Consider the following 20,708-nt stretch of genomic DNA (forward strand, 5'->3'; position numbering starts at 1 on the left):
CTCTTCTATCCATCTCATTGCTCTTTCGGCTCCTCGCCGCTCGCCCCTCAGGTCGTCGCCGATCGACGCCTGGTGTCTACGCGTCTAGTCGCCGCGACAACAACCCCGGTGCTTGCGTCCGCGACCGCGCTATCAGGTTGCGCGGGTGTGGCAGCCCGGTCCTCGCCCTTGCCCGTCTTCGTTTGGCCGGATGCCTGCTCCACGAGGGCGCGCGAAGGACGACTCGCATTGTCGGCGACCTTCCTATTGTCCGTAGTGCCATCAGGTTTGTCTATGTGGAAGCGACAGGTGAGTCAGAAAAGAAGCTGAGGTTGGAGTCAAAGAACAGGCACACCAACGTTGTCCCACCATCCATCCGTCCGAATCCGGGGCTTGTACGCCTCGTCGCGAAGAAACGGTGGCGAGGAGGGAAGGGTGTTGTCCGGGTTAAAGGCCTCGTAATTGTAGTCTCTCCGCTGCTCTCTGACGGCCAGGTTATTCTCCCGAAGGTAGGCGAGGACTAACAGTGGGACGGGGATGGGATCTTTGGCTCGCCGTAGCAAGTCTTTGAGGGCCGAAAGCTCGACCCGGCACTTCCGCTCCCAATCGCGCCATTTGGGGCTGTCGAGGGTCGGACGGGCCAGCCAAGCGGAGTGGATGATGTCAGCTCGATCGCGGATGTTCTGTGAGAGACTATGTTGCTCGGAGGTTGTCATGGACATAGCCAGAGAAAGATAGAGAGGGACAAGCGAGAGGCAGTAGATAGGCGAATGGCGTGGTTGCAAGCCAGGAGGGAGGAAACCCAGCAGTTCGCGCTGAGGTCGGAGCGACGTGTACGACTCCCAAGGCGTCGGGAGATTTCGATCACGTGCCCCTGGGCAAATTTAGGTTTCGCGCCTTGCGCTGTTTCAACGTCCCCCCTGTTGGCGCTCTTGAACTACCACTTGGCTGGATATTTCGGACGACGCTAAGGTAATTCAGGCCTTTCAAGCTCCAAGGCAGCCTTCTAGCCTCGTTTATATAACGGTATGGTCAGAGAGTCCTACTGCATGGAACTTCGCTAACGGCGCTACTACAGCTACACAGAGCCATGGGACGCCGACAACACGTAGTATACTCCCCTGCCTCCCCTGAGGAGGAGTCGCTTATCCTCGAAGAACAGGGAATATTCCCTCTTTCGCCCCTGGGAATTGCCGAAGACTATGTAGGGCCCGAGCTGGAGAGGCTGCAAGCCCACGACAAACTGAACGTCCCCTGTGAGCTGTTCCCAACAGGTCCTTTGAACTCATCTAATGTGCGCTTGCCTTGCAGTGTTCCTCCCCTCCGATACGCCCTCTGCTCCCGGATCGCCGCACCACCCCCCTGCGATCATCAACGAGGCGATGGAAATATTGCCGGTACTCAGCCCCATAATCCTCGGCAGCATGGACCTGCATAATCCAGCTGGCGACGACTCGCCCCCGTTGTCCCCAATAGAGCCGATCACCGGAGATATAGTACCATCGCCCCCCCTCTCGCCTCTATTTGAAGATCCCATCAGCCCCATACAAGGTATGCTGGATGTGTGGCTGTGATATGAGCGTGGAACTGACCCATACGTTGGAGGTGCCGACGCGCTGCCCGACACCATCAATAGGACCGATGCGACCGAGGACCTCCATCCCCGCGAGCTTTTGCGTGAGGCCGCCCATCCGTCCGACCTGCCCGACCTGCCTGACCCGGCCGATCCAGCGCACATGCCCGATCGGGCCCGAGCTGGCCCCGTGCCTGGCGCATCCCGCTCTCTGCATGACGACGCTGGAGCGACCTGCGAGTACGCACTCCACGCACAGGTATTGCATGGCGCTATGCTGGCAAATCAGGACAGCTCGCGTCATCTAGCCTACCTCAAAGTCGACCGGGCGGCCTGGAAGTCGGTGCTGAAGACAGCTGCGGGCTGGCAGATGCATTGTGCGACGCTAGATAGTCTAGAGTGGGACTCATACAACCGCGCTCTGGAGAAGATCGGGGAGCATGTGTTCGCGGACGTAGAATAGGCTCAATATCCATGTTATCCTGCCTCATGCATCCAATCGTATGGGCATTCTGCCCGACTAGTATCGTGCCATTCGTCGTGCCATTCGTCCGACTCAGGCGATCCGCACGACCCGTGCGATCCGCGCGACCCATGCGATCTGTGCGTCTTGCGCGATCCGCCCGATTCGTGCGAGGAGGCCCATCCGCCCGATCCATGCGATCCGCCCGACAGACATCAGCATGACTGTTCCCATTCACCAGGCTCATTTCATCAGCGTGGTTCCTGCTAAGATGATTTGTTGGTATTTCCAGCGCTCCATGCCGACTCCCCAAAGCAGTTTAAACACGGATATCATTGACCAGCCTGGGTATGCAGGCGGCGACACTGTCGGTGAGCACCCTATGCCAGTTTTCGTGATAAGGTGTGTACATCAGGCCCAAAATTGGGTTCAATTGGGGCGCTGGTGTTTCCCGGACAGCACGGCGTTGCTGCCCTGTAGCCACAGATGACGCACTTTCATGCAGCACAGTCAGGTGGCTGGCATTTACGAGAGTTCATGTTGGTCATGCTGTATGGCAATGCTGTGACATCACGGTTGGGCGGCAGATAATTGTACAGAGTTTTCAGGACTGCTGTTAGAGCTGATTTCTGTTCTATGGTACCTCATTGTGTCTGAACGGGCTGCGTATCCTGCCATGCATGTGCTCCGTTCGGGCCGTGCGGGATGCATGTACATGCATGCATACGGGCATGCACGGGCAGCTGACAATTGTACAGAGCTTTCGGGACAACTGCGAGAGCTGATTTCTGTTCTATGGTATGTTGAGGCTGCTTGACCTCATTGTGTCTGAACGAGGTGTGTATCCTGCCATACATGTGCTCTGTTAGGGCGGGACATGCTCGAACGGACTACTGGTCTGAGCCTTGTCTGCAGGCTTTATCACTCCATCTATCAGGCTGCACAGCAGTCTGATACACTATACACCACCCCCAATACCCCCTGAAGGGTGCAAGAACATCAGCAGAGGGCTGGGAAATTGAATGGAAAATGGCCTGGATCATCGCCCCGTTCAGCCTGTGCCCACGCTGCACCTGCCCTGGGGACACGCTCGAACGGACCACTGGTTTGAGCCCTGTCTGTGGGCTTTATAGCCCTGGCTTTCTATGATTGAAGTATCTGTCATTGAAGCAATGCTATTGCTCCGTATATGAGAACCTGTAGAAGAGTGAAATTGAATGCCAGAGCCATACTGCCTATTGCATTTGATCCCTCTGTTCAAGCCACACACGAATAAAATACCACCTGTTGAACAAATCACCTTCATGGTGCAAACTGATTTCACTGAACAAGACAGTATACTGTGTACGCTGGTGACCCCGATCAGGCCTGAATGGGTCACATTGGTGGGACTTTGTCAATTTGTATGGGCCAGTATCATGGTACAATCTACTGAGTGGGCTCTCCCTGAATGATCAATGCAGGCTTGCACATGCATTCCTACAAGCCTAACGTGGGGATGCTCGATGATGATATCAACAGAGTGTATACTTTCAGACAATGTAAATACAAATCAAGTACATGTGACGTAGTGATAGAGTGTAAGCTGACGAGACCCCATCAGAACTACTCCTGTGTGAGGTCGATATCCACCCGCTCAATCTTGACATGAGGTTTGCGGACAGACAATGATGGGAGAACTGCTGTGGCATCTATCAGCTCAAGCTTGATGTGGTGCTTCAGAGATGTCAAGAAAGGGTGGAGGGGGACCAAGTCATCATGAGAGTCACTGGTGAGGTCAATGAGAGTTGCAGAACTTGAGCACAAGCTCATTGATGCAGTCGAAGGGTTGGAGAGTGGTGGGCGAAAGTCCTGCGAATGAAGGACTGGTGACCAGGATGGAGAGCACGACAGTTGACCAGCTGCACGAGCCCTTGCACAAGCCTCTTGCACTAGTCTCTCGAGCAGGGCCTCCTCCTCTGGATTGGTGTCAAAAACGTAGCATACATCACAAACAACGTGCTCAGGGTCCAAGACGCATTCAGCCCTTGCTGCTGCAGCAACCCTCATCTTCTTCCTGGGTGGCTGGGGCAAGTCAGCAAACATCACCATGGACTAATGATGCTTGAGAACGTAAGGCCAGACTTCTGCCTCGAAAGTCTCTACAAAGTGGGTCCATGGTGAAGTTGCTGTTACGGTGGACCTAATGTGTTACGAGCGTTAGTACACCGCACCTTATACTGTACCTTAGTCTTTAGAAAAGACAAGACACTAGTCCGACGAGGACTAGGAGCGGAAGTGTTGCGACAATAACAAGAGCAAGGGCCAATAGTCTGCAGACCATTGGCAGCTAATGTTATTGAACGAAGGGTAATTGTACGAGGAATACAAGAGGTCGAAAACTGGGGAATGTGTCCTACATGAGGGGTCCTTATATACTGCTAGCATCGAGGCTGTATGGTGGAGTATGGCCCTTGTGCTAGTGAGTAAAGTGGTGAATGACGAAATAACTAGTGGAGCTAAGTGGAACTGAGTGGAGAAGATGAGTAAGGAACTGGAGATGAGTGGAGTAAAGGCATATGGAGGTGGAGATGGGTGGAGAGATGACTTAGTAGTGGTTATCTAAGGAAAAGGTAAGTCCGTGCGATTAGTTGTGCTAGACCAGAGCCGCTATAGTACAGTAGCACGACGAAGAAGTGAAGCTAGTCCATGGTAGTAGTAGACGACCAAGAGCATACCGGTTGTAACAATTGCCTTTCAGGAGTCATCAGAGGGTCCAGGAACCTGAGGTTGAGAAGGGGGCAAAGACGACGCCTTAGATATGTCCTCTGACGATCCTAGAACCAGATTGTCCAGGGAAGAGTCCAGAGATGAGCTACTCGGGGAGAAGCCTTGAGGTGTGGTGGTTCTAGCAGTAGAGGATCTTGATGTGGAAGGGGACAAAGGGGGGACTGTTGCAGAGGATGACGATGACTCACTGCAGAACGAGTCAGCAGTCACCTTGCAGATGGCAGCAACAGCTGACCGAGAGGGACTGCCCAGAGAACTTGAGCCTGCAGAGGTACTAGCAAGCTGCTCTTTCAAGCTGCGAAGCTCACAGCATGCCTCCACTGCCAGAGCAAAGACATGGTCAGAAACAGCCTCGTATATGCCACACCCACTGACCATAGAGCAGTGGCTCCGACACATGGAATGGGGACATTGCTTGGCAGCACGACCAGTACAACAACTGAATACACACCGCATGGGAGTCATGGAAGTCGACGGTGTGCCACCGGTGGCGGAGGAGGAGTTTGGTGGTGTACGAATGGCAGAAGAAGGGTTGGGCACCTGGCAGGAGTCTGCACCACCCTGACCAGTGGGAGGTGATCCTTCCCACTCAGAGTCCTCCGAGTCGCTGTCAGACAAGGGGTCCTGGCAGAAGCGGAAGAACTGAGCATGAAGGGGGGCGCCATTCTTGCCTCTTGAGTGACACTAATAGGGCAAAGTGTACGAGTTGGCATGAAACTAGAACAGAACAGCGACTAACTCACCACCACAAACAAGTGTTCATAGTTGGCCTTTGCAGGGTTGCCGCAGACCTGGATCTTCAGGATCTTGCCACAAGAATTGCACTTCCATTGAGGCTGTTTGAGAGGGCCGTCGCGGCGAGAAGGGGCTAGCTTAGAGAGGCCTTTAGGCATGGCAGTAAACAGTCGACAGGATCAATACATGTGAATAGAAGAGGGTTGAGGGCGGGTGTCTCAAAGATGGAAAGAGAGGAAAAGGAGGGGGGTGAGAAGTGTTCGGTGGCCTGAATATTTCAAGTATTTATGCTACCGCTTCTATGTCTGTATTGTCATTCTGTGCATCACTGGATGGTCACTTCAAGCTCGAGATCTTGGAACAAGTCATCATCATTCACATTTCAGAGTAACCTATTCACATGAAGAGTAGCTAGAGTGAAGGAGTCCCAAATGGCGGCAGAGAAGTGGAGGAATCACGAGTGTGAAGTACAAAGGAGAACAGTCTCAGAAAAGTCAACCAATCACACGCCGGACTTCAGACCATAGCCCACCAGGACCACGAGGCAGGAAGCGAAGCTGGTCACGCTGCTGCTCAGTACATGAATGCCAGAACTTTTGGTGGGCATAGTAGGTCACCAACACAAACTCCTCTCCAGAAAAGACCTCCACAAACCTGCGAGGCGTCGGCTTGCTCTTGTCACCAATAAGAGGGAAAGCAGCGGCCATGTCTCATGCGTACATCATTGCAGGCCACTTTACCTCAGGACGATGTGGTGGAATGTATACCACACTGTCCTTCCACAGTGCATCGTGAGGATCAGAGTTGCTAACACCACTTCTAGAGGCCCACCGAAGGCAGTCAGATGGTAGTAGACCTGCCTGTTGGGGCTGGAGACGAGATCTGTGGTGGATGTTGATGAGGATGGTGGGAATGAGGAAGGTGGGGTGGAGGAAGGGGAATCAGGGGTTGCAATAGCTGGTATATGTGGAGACCAATACATGGCAGATAAGAGAGGGAACTGAGGGCTGGACTGCGCTAGGCTGAGCCTCTGGACAGGCTGCCACTGCGCAATTATGTCATCTTCATGCGCCCTCTTCTTGTCTTGAGCAGCACTGGGCAAGGGGTAGACAACGATCAGTGACAGATAGGAAGGTGGATGGGTTGGATATAGGTGTGTTGACGGAGTAGATGATAAAGTGGAAGGTACATGCTCACCAGCAGCTTCAGTGATGCGGATGTCGATGTCGAGGCAGTCAGTGGCACCCACTGTGCAGATGAGTCAGTGCTGCTGTGACGTGACCATGAAAGCCTCACCCACGTCTTAAGTCTGCCAGAAGCGCTGCTTGATCTGACAGAGCTCAATGCGACCGCCTGGGTCAATACCAAGCTCTTGCAGTACAGAGGGGTGTTGAATGAGGTTGAGGGTGGGAAAGGAGGTGATTCCTTGTATCGCTTTGCGCAGGGGCCACTCACCATCCTGGGTATACACAGTCAGCCTGCTTTGAACGGTCAGACCCTGGATGTGGAAACCCATACCTGTTCCCAGTACCAGATCGTCACTGACTGTGCAATCTTTCACTTATTCTCCCTCTGCTCTGCCTCACCCCGCTGCTTCTCCTCCTGCCAAGCTACAGACGCCTTCCACTGAGCGAGCCAGTCAGGGTCCATTTCCAGGGCAAAATAGCGAGTGGTGGACGGTGGAGAGGTAGGAGTGGGGGATGGACTGGCTTGAGCAGGCTGAGGCGTCACTGTTAGGGGTGGGAGAGACAGGGTTGGCTGAGGTGTCGCTGTTGGGGGTGGGAGAGGTATGGCTGGGCTCGCAATTTGCGACGGTGGAGGTGGACATAGTAGAAATGGTTCGATTGCTGACGGTTGACTGAGGGTCCAAGGGCCATTACTGGGAGCTGGCTGAGAAGAACTTGCAGCCTGGCTCAGAGCGAGGCGGTTCTTGCAGTGGTTGGTAAACGAACATGCAGTTGAGGCGGCATGACAGCATGCCGCGCACATCCTGTTGCTGCACCCTGCTGCCACTGTGGCCTTGCCGCATCAGAGGTTGACGCACTGGGCCTTGCTGGACACCACCACAGCCTGAGTGTTGACCGGAATTGGCATGAGGAATAAATAGAGGTGAGGTCCAGAGAGGAGGGAGACGATGAGAGGGAAACACTTGGACATCGACTCTAGCCCCCCCGCCTCCTGCCTGATATTGGGCAGAGGGTGTCGGGGAGGCCGCCGCACATCGAGAGAGGGTGTGAAGACGATGTGGCACCCAATGGGTCCGATTGTCAGTGAGCGTCTAAGCGGGCGCTCTCTGCCAGGGATTGCCAGTAGAGAGAGAGAGCTGGAGTCACCACAGGACGTACTTTCTGCCTGTTGCCAACCCTTTTCAACTTTGTGCTGGTAGTACTCAACTCTTCTACTCTCGAGGGTGTAAAGATTGCAGGCACTAAGAGGCCTTGAGTGGTTGCATTTGGCTTGAGACAGGAGGCAGAGAGCAATGAAGGGGGAGCAAAGTCTCATTGCAAACACATACTGTACAATCTGTGCACTACGAGTATAAGTTGTTGGAACGCAGTCAGTATCTTAAGCGCTGTAGATTAGATTAGATTACTTCCCGTTTAGTATACGAGCACAGCCACCTGCCAGCGTACACACGCTGGCATTCCCTTTCTCTTTTCCTCAGTCGTTCTCCATCCTAGCGGCTGAGGTATGTCTTTCTCTACTGTACCTATTCTATAGTTTACTTACTGACAGTTGTATAGTGACACATTCTGTGTCCTTCTATAGGTATAGTTATAATATAAGTCGTTCTCCATCCTAGCAGCTGAGTGACACATTCTGTGTCCTTCTATAGGTTTCGACAGGTTATGAGCCCTGCGCGTTAGCCTTAGGACTTCTCAGGACTTCCAGAAGGACACTGTCCCCCTTCCATTCCCATTTCCCCTGGTGGCAGACTCAGAGGTCCCCACACACACCCACGCTCCACCACTTGGTGTGCTGGCAGCTTTCGACTCTAGCGCTCATTGCGCGGCTGTGCAGGGCGCTCTCTGCTCTACCATATTGGGCAGCACTCTAGGCGCTGGAGAGTTGTGCCGCATTTGGCAATACAGACAAGCTCCTCCCCCACACTCGTTTGTTGCAACCTGCTATATAGCTGTTAGCACAACGTTTGCTCTGTATCTGTTGCTATTGGCTATAAGCCCTTGTGCACGATACCTCTAGCCCCATGGCTGACTCCTCCGACAAGGCTGCAAACTGTCCTGTCCTCACTGGTGCCGACAACTTCCAGATCTGGAAGATACGCATCCGTGCAGCGCTACAGCGTGCAGGAGTGTACGGTATCGTCACAGGCACTGAGTCCCCTCCATCTACCACTACCACCATCTACCCTGGCACCTCCGGTCTTCCTAGCGACATCGTCCAGTGGAAGATCCGCACAGAGAAGGCTCTCGGCATCATTGTCGACCACGTCTCTGATGCCATTGCGCTCAAATTCGAGCATCTTGACAACGCCAAGGACTTCTTCGATGCCATAGTCAAGGAGTACCAAGACACCAATGTCGGCGTGTCAGCATTCTACGCTTGGGTCTCCCTCGCCAACGCTAGCTGGGATGGCTCGTCGAGCATCACCGACCACATTGGTTCACTTACCGCAGCCAACCGCAAGCTCACTGCTCTGAAGAAGCCCGTGGATGACGAGTTCATGGCATACGCGCTCCTCAACTCCCTTCCCCATGAGGGTCGGTGGGAGACGTTTCGCACTACGATCCTCACTGCCATTCCCATTGGTGGCACGATCAAGTTCTCTGATGTCGAGGCTCGCATTCATGCTGAGCTCACCCACACCAACGCCTCCCAGGCGTCGCAGGCCCAGACTGAGAGCGCTCTGAAGGCATCCAAGCCGGCGGCCAAGCAAAAGGGCAAGAGTAAGACGAAGGGTTCCAAGAAGGAGTGCTCACTCCATGGCCCTGGCAGTCACTCGACTGAGGAGTGCAACACCCTCAAGGCCAAGGCAGAGCGCGAGCGGAAGGCAAGGGCGAATCAGGCTGTGGGGGATGGTTCTTCGGACTCAGACGATATAGACCAAGGCGCACAAGCGCAGCATGTATCTATCTCCGGCAAACTTGCAACTCGCATTCAGGCTTATCACGCGTCCGATCCCACTCCCAAGCGCACACCACACGTTCTCATTGACTCCGGTGCCTCTGCACACATGGTACCAGAGCGCGGTTGGTTTATACCAGGCACGTACAAGCCTCTGGACCCTCCCAAGCCTGTCAGCTTTGGTGATAGTTCCCAGGTTCATGCTGTTGGCATTGGCTCCATCCTCCTGCTCAGCAACGTTAGCGGCAAATCATTTGAGACAGTCGTCTCGAATGTACTTCTTGTTCCCTGCTTCACTGTCGCACTTATCTCAGTTCAGAGACTGTGCGAGAAGGGACTCAATGTCCTCTTCAAGGGTAGTATGGGGCGAGTGCGCCGCGGCAATGGTGGGAGCATCATGCTGGCCAAAGCTCGCCATGGATTGTATCAACTGGATGTCACTCCTCATTTGCATGCCGATCAAGCTCTGCTAGCTATTGACATCAATGTCCTGCACCGTCGCATGGCACACACTGCAATGGACACTCTGAAACGGATGGTTGCAAAGGGTCAGCTGAAGGACATTGACACTCTCCTGGGCCAACCACAGTTTTGCGAACCTTGCGCTCTTGGAAAGATGCGAAAACTCCCATTCAAGCCTCGCAGCACTCAACGCGCCACTCGTCCAGGTCAAGTCATTCACTCAGATGTGGGTGGCATGGTAGACCCATCACGTGAGGGATACCGCTACTGGATCACTTTCCTGGATGAGTATACCCGCTTCCTGTGGGTTTACTTCATGAAGCGCAAGAGTGAGGCCCAGTCCATCTACAACAACTGGAAGAGAGACGTCTCAACCTTCCTGCGCGAGGAGATCAGTGATGTTGTCCTATCCCCAAACTTTGTCCAGTTCTTCCGCACAGACAACGGTGGCGAGTACACTAGCAAGGCTTTCGAGGAGCAACTTCGAGCTGAAGGAGTCTTCCATGAGACTACCGCTGCTGACACCCCTGAGCAAAACGGTATGGCAGAGCGTATGAACCAGACCCTCAGCAACCACACTGTCGCTATGCTCATTGAGTCAGGACTTTCCAAGTCCTACTGGGCAGATAGCATGCAGTGCGCGGCATTTGTTATCAACCGCCGACCTGCCAAAGGTCTCAAGGGCAAAACTCCTTACGAGATGCTGTTCAAGCGGTCTTTTGACCCAACCATCTTCCGACCATTTGGATGCACTGCCTATGCTCTCGTTCCCAAAGACAAGCGGTCTGGGAAATTCGCTCCTAAAGGTCGCAAGTGTCTGATGCTTGGCTACACCTATAATAAGCAGGCATACAAGCTTATGGATGTCTCCACAAGGGCTGTCTTCTCCAGCAGACATGTCCAGTTCAATGAGAACGGCGGCCCCCCTGCAGAACTTCTCCCTGAACAGGACCATGCAGAACCAGGCATGTGGGACGACATCTTGCGTCAACATCGTCCAGACTCCATACCAGACGCTGCACCTCATCCCTCTGTTGCACCAGCACCTACAGTCATTGACCAACCAGAGCCAGTGGGAGCACCTCCTCCACCAGAGCCTGTAGGGTCAGTGGGAGCTCATGATCCACCTCCACCACCAGAGGACAAGGTTGAGACACCATCCCGCATTCCACGACGTGTGTCCCAGGCAAATGCCTCCTCCTCCTCAGCCATCTCCAGGCCCTTCTCCAGTGGCTCAGCAACGTCGTGTATCTGCACCAGCCCAAATCATTGCTGGCCAGCGGCGTTCAGCTAGGCCTAAACAACCTGCCAACAAAAATGCAGCATATGAGAGGAAACTCGAGGAGGAGCAACAGCGGCGAGCTCAACGCAGAATGAATGCTCAAGCCAGAGCAGCTGTGCAACGTGCTCAGCCTGCAGCTCAACCGCATGCACCACAACCTCCTGCTCCAGCAGAGGCCCCTCCGCAGGCTCACTCGCCAGAACTGGGCCCTTTCCCAGACGAACCTCAGCAAGAACACATCCCAGATCTCCCTCTCCCTGAGGTACCAGAAATGGATGCAGATGATGTCTTCTTTGCGGGTTTATCAAACACTGGGCCTAGGAACCATGAGCTACCCTCTACCCTTCGAGAGGCATTCAACACCCCAGAGGGTAAGCACTGGAGAGCAGCACTTGAAGAGGAGCTACAGAACCTCCGTGAGAATTGCGTCTATGAGACAGTCCCCATCCCCTCTGGCGTAAAGCCCATCACCTCCAAGCCTGTCCTTCGAGTCAAATTTGACAAGAACGGAAACATCGAGCGCTTCAAAATACGCATTGTTGCTCGTGGCTTCACTCAGAAGGCAGGGGTGGACTATCAGGATGTCTGGGCTCCAGTTGCAAACCTCGAGTCTGTCCGTATCATCATGGCCCTTGCAGCCCGCTATGACCTTGAACTGGACCAGATGGATGTCTCTGCAGCATACCTCAATGGTGAACTTGATGAGGAGCTCTACCTTCTCCCTCCTGAGGGTGTTCCCATTGAGGCTGGACATTGCTGGCGTCTCAAGCGCTCTCTCTATGGCCTTAAGCAGGCTGGGAGAACATGGAACAAGACCCTTGACCAGAAGCTTACCCATCTTGGCTTCATGCGGATGGATGCTGAGACATGTCTATACGTCTTCAACTGTCCTGATGGTCAGATTTGCTTCCTTGTGGTCTATGTTGATGACCTCCTCCTGGCTGCTTCCTCCCGTGCCTTCATGGATGAGATCAAGCAGAAACTTGCAGCACAGTTCAAGATGCGGGACCTAGGACCTGCCTCATACATTCTGGGAGTAGAGGTTCAGCGCGACCGTGCCCAACGCAAAATCTGGCTCTCTCAGAGACAGTACGTTGACACTGTCCTTGAACGCTCAGGCATGGCAAATTGCAAGCCACAGTGGACACCCATGGCCACTGCTGTCAAACCATCTTCTGAAGACCCAAATGACAACACCACTTGCCACACCATGAACATCGAAGGTCGCACGGTCTCATACTCTAGTGTTGTTGGATCCCTCATGTATGCCATGATGGGAACACGACCTGACCTAGCCTATCTAGTTGGTGTTCTTGGACGTTACTCTGCAAACCCCAAGCAGTGTCACTGGGAGATGGTCAAGCGTGGCCTGCGCTACCTAAAGGCAACACGGGACATGGCACTTCAATTTGATGGTTCAGACGTCACTGGTGACATGGACTTCCATGGCTACTCAGATGCTGATTGGTCAGGGGACCGAGACACCTCACGTTCCACATCTGGATTTGTCTTCATCAGTAACCGTGGTGCCATTGGATGGTCCAGCAAGCGGCAGTCCCTTGTTGCTCTTTCCTCCACAGAGTCAGAGTACATTGGCCTCAGCAATGCTGGTCAACATCTTGCTTGGCTCCGCACGTTTTTCACTGAGCTTGGTCATCCGCCTTCCAGCCCATCTGAACTTCGCTGTGACAATCTTGCTGCCATCATTCTCACCAAGGAACCTCAGTTCCGAGCCAGGACCATGCATATCACTCGCAAGTACCACTTTGTCCGTGATGATTTGGTTGCCAAGGGACAAGCAGAGGTTCGCTGGGTTCCTACCGATGATATGGTTGCAGATATTCTCACAAAGGCACTTCCTTTTGAGAAGCATTGGAAGTTTACACGGGCTATGGGTCTTAGGCTGCGCTCGAGTGGGAGTGTTGGAACGCAGTCAGTATCTTAAGCGCTGTAGATTAGATTAGATTACTTCCCGTTTAGTATACGAGCACAGCCACCTGCCAGCGTACACACGCTGGCATTCCCTTTCTCTTTTCCTCAGTCGTTCTCCATCCTAGCGGCTGAGGTATGTCTTTCTCTACTGTACCTATTCTATAGTTTACTTACTGACAGTTGTATAGTGACACATTCTGTGTCCTTCTATAGGTATAGTTATAATATAAGTCGTTCTCCATCCTAGCAGCTGAGTGACACATTCTGTGTCCTTCTATAGGTTTCGACATAAGTACAATGTGATAATCAATCAGATCTAATCTGAGCTAAATCGCTCACTTAAGCGCCAAAAGCCAACAGAGGGCGAGTTTACCGCCACCTTCTGGGCTGGATTGCGTGCTTGGAGTGGAGACAGGTGAGCAACTGGAGTTGTGTACTGTAAGAGGCTTCCCAGCCATGCTTTCAGGTGAGTCGGGTGCAGTGCATGTCACAGGACATCAGGATGACCAAGTGGGGGTTGTTCAGGGTCAGGGGTGGAAAATCTTGGTGGCTGGGTTTGAATTCAACTTGATTTTCATCCTTTCATGAGCAGATGGAGGTGCTGCCAGGTGCTACAATAGTCTTATGTATCTTCGACAGATTATTGTATGCTTGCATTTTTTGCAGGACAGAATGAGCCATAGTTCCAAGATGTAAGCAGCTTCTGATCTGCAAGTACCTTGAGTGCCAATACAACCTGTTCGAGCGCTCTTTCTAGCAGTCCCCAAGTACCAATTTGCGGATACCTGGACATCTGTAACCCCCGTTTGGGGTTACGCTCACATGATCTTACATATACGTGTTCTCTTTCCCCTGCATCATTTCTTAGTTCTCTCCTTAACGACACAGGTATGTGCCCCTTCTCTCGTCTCCTCTGTGCTCACCGCTATGTATCTTACGAGTTCTCTCCTTAACGACGCAGTCTGTTCCTGTTCAGTCGCCTTGTGTGCTTTCCCAGTGGAGCCGGCGTATGCCGACTTACAACATCTGCCCCAAGATTTTCTTTGAAACTTGACGCATGTATTTGCAGCATTTTAATGAACATTTTCTCCGAGGTAGAATGTCAAAATTGGCGGTACCAAATACTACAGGGTGTCATCTTTACACACTCTCTCAAATCTCCGAAACTTCGTAAACCAGCTCGAACAATCAAATTTGTAGGTACACTAGAGACATTCTGTGAAGTATCAAGGCCAACGACTGAGGTAGAAGAAAGCGAGGGCCTGACCATTGTCCGACCAAGCTTCAGCCACCAGCAAGGTGACCCTCAATCTACGCGCGTCCTCGATTTGGTCGAGAGCCGCGTATCATCCGCTTCGCCATTCCTCCCACGTACGCGCGCCTCAAAATTCTCCCCTAACGTTGCCCCTCCCCAATGAGTGGCACTGCTGGCTCCGTGCGAACCACTCCGGGATTGGCTGCGAAAAGCCCCCATTGTGGCACAATTGGAGTTCCCACCACAGCGAACCATAGTTTCTCTCTGGCTCGACCCAAGCGGCGCAGCTTTGGTCGACCGGATGCTCCGTGCATTTGAAGCTATGCAGCGGCAATGCAAGCCGACGCCACCTCCGCTTTGCATTAGACGGGCTCGGAGCTGTGGTCCATTGTACTCTGCGCTTTGTAGCATTAGTTGAGAGCCGAACCATGACTAAACTGACGCGCGGGCGTACCTGGAGCTCGCGGGTATATAAGGGCCAGCGGCCCGGAAGGACAAGGGAGACCCATCAACTTCTCCTCCCTTCTCTCCTCCCCTCTCCTGTCGTCCACCACTACCACCACTCGCACCACACCACTCGCCTCTACCAACATGGTTGTTCGCTGTCGCTGTCGACCTCCGACCATTCTCCGACCACACCTTCTCACAGACAAACTTCTCACACACCTCGCTACCGCGGTGAGTCCGCCCGTCGGACACTACGTCACCCTGGTCACCCTTTCGTCCGGGACGACTTTATCCGTGGTACGTTCGTCTTCGCGCGTGATCGTTCCAGGACCGTAGCTCATTGGATCTTAGCCCTGGTCAAGCTTGCGAGTCAACACCTGGACCCGGTGCAGTCGCAGGAATACCACAGGATGCTGCTTAACTTGGTCAGTATCGAATACTTTCCATGACGTGCTTCAACTGACAACCTTCGCACTAGATGCCGTCGCTCTTGGGTGCGCGATGATCCCGCAACATGAGAGACATCATCCAACCTGGAGCCATCAATGTAGCTTGCGGTGAGTTTTCGAAGCCTTCTGTTATGTTCAACTTCCACTCACTGCGCGATGACCACAACCACAGCGTCCCAGTCGCACCCCCAAGGGCCGCGCATCCTCCGGAGCTGCAGCACCTGTCAGGCAGGGGCGATCGCAAATAGCGGGCGTTGGTGATTAGGGAGCCGAGACCTTCCCGCTCATCCCTTCGTCCCGGCCGCTTCACGGGATCCACTCTGGCCGCGCATGGCGTACGACGAGGATGAAGGCCCGGAGTTTCGGGTGTCCATAGAGCCGTTGTGAACCCACGCATCCGATCGCAAGCGACGGATACTCACGTCCCGAGCCTGCACAGAGGTGAGCTTCTTCGACTCAACTCGTATACGTCATGAACATCCCCCTCACCACGATATCTCGACGACAGCTCAACCACGAACCCGTCACTTCCGTCAGGCTGAAGGTGGTTCGGCCAGTGTCGTCCCTCCACACCCATCCAGCCTTGCCGAGCATCGCGTTCCGTTCCGGCTGGACTACGCAAGGCGACGACAGGTCGACACTCCCTCCCCGTCGACACATGGCCCCGGGCTGCTATACGAGCGGTGCTCGGAACACCTTCACAAGATGAGCGAACCTGGAAACCCATCCGTCGTCCCCGGCCAGGTACATCCCCAGGTAGTTGTGCACACCCGGGTCTGGAGGACGATCTCCCCCCTTCACCACCGGCGCACCCACCGCGTCAGCTTGCGGACCGGGCTGGTCATAATCGTCACGGGCGCAGTCAAAGTGTAGGAGCCCCACGGGAATGCGGGGTGTTGACTCGCTGAACTCTAGGACCTCCAGGTTCTGGATGGTGTTGAGCGTGTCGAGGACCTGTTCGATTGAGTCTTGGCTTGCGCCACGAAGTTTTCCTCTTCGCCTGGAGCGTTGAAGTGACGTCTGCACGTGATCATCGCGTGGCAGCGCACGGACCAGGCATTCCTCAGCTGGTTACACACCCCACTGAGGTACGCGTCTTCTCCCCCTCGTAGTCGTCCGAGATCATGAGCTCATGTATTAACCTAGTACCGGTTGGACTAACTGGGTTACTAGTTTGAACACATTCATGATATTTCATTTCGTGAACTGCCCTCGCGCGAACTCATCCCTGCCAAACAGCCGGTCCCGGAATGGTGTAGTTCGTGACAGTCTATTGAATGCGAGCTGTGAGCAAGTGGTGACCACACGAACGGGTTGATCACTCACAGGCTGGGAGTACACATCGATGCCGACACCGGGGTCGGACATCGAATACGCACCCGGGAACTTGACGAGGTACGAGCCAGAAGGCTGAGCGCTGCCAGAACCCTGAAGAGGAAAACGTTCATGAGTATGTGTACTTTGCGCGGAGTACTGAGAGCACTGACGGTGAGGATGAGCTGCGCGCACTCGGGGTAGAATTGCGGCTGGTTCGAGGTGTGGATCGCGAGGAGCTTTCGAACCGATGAGCATCGAAGTCGATTCAATCCCATATCACTCGAAAGCTCACCTCGTGACGGATGAAGTACTCGCCGGGCGCAAGATAAGAGGGGATGGTCGAGGTCCAGCTAAGAAATGAAATGCAAGGTGTCAGCTTCCTGGCGCCGCGAGGGCGAGATGTATGAACTGACCTGTTGTTGTTCGCAATCAGCTCACCCTGGCCCCAAGTGCCATTAGCAAGGGTACCGGAGATAAGGCCCATCTCGTCGATCTTGAACTGTATACAGCGACCACCAGTCAGATCACACTGTCCACTGTGTATAGCAGCTTGCGACTTACCCAGCTCAAAGACGACGGCGTCGAGCTCGTGCATGCGCCGTTGCACTTGGCCATGTAGACCATAACGGGACCAATAGCGTGGGGCCAGTCGCTACAATAACCAGTCAGTATAAACAGGGAACTACATGCATTCAGGAAGTAGGCACTCACTTCCAGTACGCGGTGACCTTGGAACCTGCTGCGACGGTCGCCGACTCCTGGCCTGAACCTAGGCTCGCACCATTTACGTTGCAAGCGAGATTGGCGTCGGTAGGGCTAGTAAGGGGATTGTAGGTGTCCCACTCGCGCTGGATGCTGCTCTGGCCAGTGGGACTGTTGTATGCCTTGAACCTGTAGCGTGTGTTAAATTAGTCTATCCGTTTCCAAATAGATCAAGGTCAAGACTCTGTTCGACATACCCGTCGTAGGTCTGACCGTTTATGGAGTAGCTGAGGACGCCACCATGGGCGGCGACCTGGCTGACACCGAGGGCAAGAGCGGCAACGGCGGTGGAGACGAACATATTAGTTGTGGTGTGAGCAGGCGAGCAATGAACGCGAAGGACTGGCCCCCATATCCAAAGCTTTATATACGAGGTAAGACAGCGAAAGTATGGTTGTCGGCTGGTACCGGTGTGGTTGCGACAATGTTCCGTACTGCTGTGCCTGGAAAATATATGGGATCTATCTCGGACTGAGTGGAGCCTGTTCATGCGAGGCGTTGCGAAGGCCCGGACATCACGAGCACCACGTATTGTCCGTTTGCGGCCGCTTGGATGGTTAGAGAAGCCGTCGTGCAACTACACTAGACCTATTTGGCCAGCAAATGTTCCCGAGAAGCTAGCGGTGTTATTCAGGTGTCGTCATTGCAGAGGGAGAAGCCGCGATATCTGCAGGAGCTCGGATAGCGAATGAATGCGGAACCTCGCGTCAAAAAAGCGCGCCAGTCGGTCCTTTGAAGTCGAGCTTGTGCGTTGTAGGAGTATGCACGACCCTCGGACATTCGGTGTGCTATGCATACGTCACTGACACAGATACAATTGAGTAGAAGTCAAGCATACATCGTTTCTACACACCACGTCCGCGTGGTCCTTCGGAGGGTATGTTGCGGGATTCCCGGTGTGCGCGCACAGGCGTCGGCACGCGACGCTAATTGTCTTCGATGATTGTTATCCTCGGAGCATCCACGATGGGGACAGGCGGCGCGTCGCTGGCTGTGGGCACGTTCGCCGCTAGCGCAGGCTCGGGGCCGACATCCTCATCCTCTTCCTCATCCTCTTCATCCTCCTCGCCTGGCCGCCGGAACACCAACTCCTTCCCGCTGACGAGCCGCCTCTTCTTGAACGGCGCCTCAGGCTGGTCTCCACTTGCTCCCGAAGCTGCGCCGCCCGCTGCGTCCGTCTCTTTCTCTTTCTCCGCTCCTTTCCCCTTCGAGCGCTCCTTCTTCTTCTGCCGCTTCGCCCTGTTCTTCGCTGTCTTTGCTTCGGCGGCCTCCTCCCATTCGCGCTTTTTCCTCTCGAACTCTGCAGTGGTGGTTTCCTGCATGATGCCAGAGCACTGAGATCGATAATTCTCAGCGTGGTTTTGAATCGCAACATACCTTCTGGGCCTGCTCCTCCATCATCTTGAGTCGCTCGTACTCTCTGCGTCTGCTCGCTTTGTAGACGTGGAACTCCCCGCTACCCGCGCCCGCACTGGATCCCTGCACGTTCTTCATCATCTCGCGCGCCGGCCGGATGCTCTTCTCCTTCGGTGGTGGTGGGACATATGCAGGTTTCGCTGGGTCCTTCAGTAGCTTCTCCAACTGTGCTCGCTGTTTATCGAGCGGCGTAGAGGCATGACGGTGGCCTGAGCCGCCGGGAGCAGGAGAGGGAGATGCTGCAGGTGAAGCAGACATGGCGGAAGAGTGGTCCAAGAGTGATAGCAGGGTCTGGTGAGGGTTCAGAAAGAGTTGCCACAATGACCGGCGCTTCGTCAACGCCCGCAGCTACGACGGCTACTAATCTATGACCACATATAGGTGAACTGTACCTCGCCACTTAAATATATCGTGCGCGGGATGGCAACATGTGAAAGCATGTGTATGATCCACCATAACAAGCATGATATTACAAGATGCTACATAAGGCCGTAGACAGCGATGGGACTGACGTGCAATGGGAGAGCTACTATATTGAGTTCCGTGACATGGAATGAAGTCGTGCATGAGGGTCATTAGACGACTGAAGTATACATTCAGCATCCAGTGATGAATGAACATGTAGGGGAAACTTACGAAGCAAGGCATTGATGCAGCCGTCGTTCTCGGGGTTGTTGGTGATCTGTGCGTACTTGCCGAACACGACCTTTCCACCCGCAGTGACCATACCCAGCTCGGAAACGTTCACCTCAATAACCGTGCCCTTCGTCAAGACACCCAACTGCGTGTACATAGGTGACTGAGGGTTCTTCTTGACAGCTAGAATCTGCAGTTGGAAGGTGGCCTTGAGGTCGGCTGTTGATACCAGATAATTATGAGAAGATGCACGGGGAGCACTCTGGGATATGAACGTACGATGAGTAACATTCGCCTTCTTGTAGCGAAGTGCCATAGGCCGGATGAACCTCTCCATCTTCACGGGTTTCCGCGTGAAGCCCTCGCCCACAAAAGTCGCCTTCGTGACCATCCGCTTCCATGCCTTCTTCTTGCTCTTGCCCGTCCGCATCACCTTGAACATCTCATCCTCCGCTATGCCCCTAACCTTCGGGAGAGGAACAGCATACTTGGCCGCCTTGTCCTTCCGCTTCTCCTTGATCGCGGTCGACAACGCCTTCGCATCCTTCTGCCCTTCACGGTCCAGCAGATACGTCGGCAGCGCCCCCTCCGGTGCAGAAGAGGAGTCCTTCTGCTTGACATTGCGCTCGTCATGCGCCTTGAGTGTCTTCTTCATCTGCACCTTCTCAGCATGGCGCTTGGCATGAAGAAGTTTCGCCTTGAGACCGAAGGCTTTTTGAGCGGTCGCGGATGCACGGTGGACTGCACGAGCCTCACGTTTGCGCCTGGAAGTATGTGTCAACCAACGTCTCAACAGGAACGAGCACATGGTGACACACTTTCGCTCGTAGTAGTCTAACCGGCGACCATGTCGCTTGATGTGCTCCTCGATATACTCGTTCTATCAACAAGCGATGTGAGTTCCATGGATAAGCCGTGTCGTCCGGATTCAATCATACCTGAGGCTATATAGCAAAAAGAGTTTCAGCTCGTTTCCGTACGGAATATAATGATAGACGTACCATAGCGGAGTGGGGGAGGAGGAGAGAGAACCTGACGGTAAAGGAGAGAGAAAATGAGCGTCTACCGATCGCCATGAAATGATGAAAAGTCTGCGCACGTGACGTCAGTACAGGTCCACGTCTCGCGCACCGGCGGGCAAACTC

The 20,708-nt window shown here is 53.9% G+C and overlaps 7 protein-coding genes across 7 annotated transcripts; 1 reads left to right on the top strand and 6 right to left on the bottom strand.

Annotated features, from left to right (window-relative positions):
• Nucleotides 1–47: 47 nt before the first annotated feature.
• On the bottom strand, nucleotides 48–701 carry L226DRAFT_571627 (uncharacterized protein; the record flags this gene model as incomplete). The annotated part of the gene is made up of 2 exons (XM_067684577.1): nucleotides 48–271; nucleotides 335–701. 2 exons carry the CDS (start codon nucleotides 699–701, stop codon nucleotides 48–50), a joined length of 591 nt encoding a protein of 196 aa, XP_067534740.1.
• A 368-nt stretch (nucleotides 702–1,069) lies between these two features.
• L226DRAFT_523533 (uncharacterized protein) lies at nucleotides 1,070–2,015 on the top strand (the record flags this gene model as incomplete). Its single annotated transcript, XM_067678823.1, has 3 exons — nucleotides 1,070–1,235; nucleotides 1,291–1,530; nucleotides 1,585–2,015. 3 exons carry the CDS (start codon nucleotides 1,070–1,072, stop codon nucleotides 2,013–2,015), a joined length of 837 nt encoding a protein of 278 aa, XP_067534741.1.
• Nucleotides 2,016–4,751: 2,736 nt separating this feature from the next.
• On the bottom strand, nucleotides 4,752–5,677 carry L226DRAFT_523534 (uncharacterized protein; the record flags this gene model as incomplete). The annotated part of the gene is made up of 4 exons (XM_067678824.1): nucleotides 4,752–4,831; nucleotides 4,973–5,104; nucleotides 5,156–5,468; nucleotides 5,528–5,677. 4 exons carry the CDS (start codon nucleotides 5,675–5,677, stop codon nucleotides 4,752–4,754), a joined length of 675 nt encoding a protein of 224 aa, XP_067534742.1.
• An 8,692-nt stretch (nucleotides 5,678–14,369) lies between these two features.
• L226DRAFT_84396 (uncharacterized protein) lies at nucleotides 14,370–15,391 on the bottom strand. The gene is made up of 2 exons (XM_067687283.1): nucleotides 14,991–15,391; nucleotides 14,370–14,931 (listed from the first exon to the last, which is right to left on the bottom strand). Exons 1-2 carry the CDS (start codon nucleotides 15,160–15,162, stop codon nucleotides 14,588–14,590), a joined length of 516 nt encoding a protein of 171 aa, XP_067534743.1. The 5' UTR covers nucleotides 15,163–15,391; the 3' UTR covers nucleotides 14,370–14,587.
• Nucleotides 15,392–16,654: 1,263 nt separating this feature from the next.
• L226DRAFT_464221 (glycoside hydrolase) lies at nucleotides 16,655–17,812 on the bottom strand (the record flags this gene model as incomplete). Its single annotated transcript, XM_067675844.1, has 8 exons — nucleotides 16,655–16,702; nucleotides 16,759–16,860; nucleotides 16,920–16,985; nucleotides 17,042–17,099; nucleotides 17,163–17,248; nucleotides 17,311–17,401; nucleotides 17,461–17,640; nucleotides 17,709–17,812. 8 exons carry the CDS (start codon nucleotides 17,810–17,812, stop codon nucleotides 16,655–16,657), a joined length of 735 nt encoding a protein of 244 aa, XP_067534744.1.
• A 625-nt stretch (nucleotides 17,813–18,437) lies between these two features.
• On the bottom strand, nucleotides 18,438–19,185 carry L226DRAFT_464037 (DUF1168-domain-containing protein; the record flags this gene model as incomplete). The annotated part of the gene is made up of 2 exons (XM_067675831.1): nucleotides 18,438–18,827; nucleotides 18,889–19,185. 2 exons carry the CDS (start codon nucleotides 19,183–19,185, stop codon nucleotides 18,438–18,440), a joined length of 687 nt encoding a protein of 228 aa, XP_067534745.1.
• Nucleotides 19,186–19,251: 66 nt separating this feature from the next.
• On the bottom strand, nucleotides 19,252–20,607 carry L226DRAFT_84426 (TGF beta-inducible nuclear protein 1). Its single transcript, XM_067687284.1, has 6 exons — nucleotides 20,565–20,607; nucleotides 20,502–20,507; nucleotides 20,382–20,443; nucleotides 19,843–20,327; nucleotides 19,564–19,782; nucleotides 19,252–19,510 (listed from the first exon to the last, which is right to left on the bottom strand). Exons 1-6 carry the CDS (start codon nucleotides 20,565–20,567, stop codon nucleotides 19,503–19,505), a joined length of 783 nt encoding a protein of 260 aa, XP_067534746.1. The 5' UTR covers nucleotides 20,568–20,607; the 3' UTR covers nucleotides 19,252–19,502.
• Between the last annotated feature and the right edge of the window lie 101 nt (nucleotides 20,608–20,708).

This window comes from Lentinus tigrinus (genome assembly GCF_003813185.1).
Source record: "Lentinus tigrinus ALCF2SS1-7 unplaced genomic scaffold L226scaffold_14, whole genome shotgun sequence".
Taxonomy (NCBI): domain Eukaryota; kingdom Fungi; phylum Basidiomycota; class Agaricomycetes; order Polyporales; family Polyporaceae; genus Lentinus; species Lentinus tigrinus.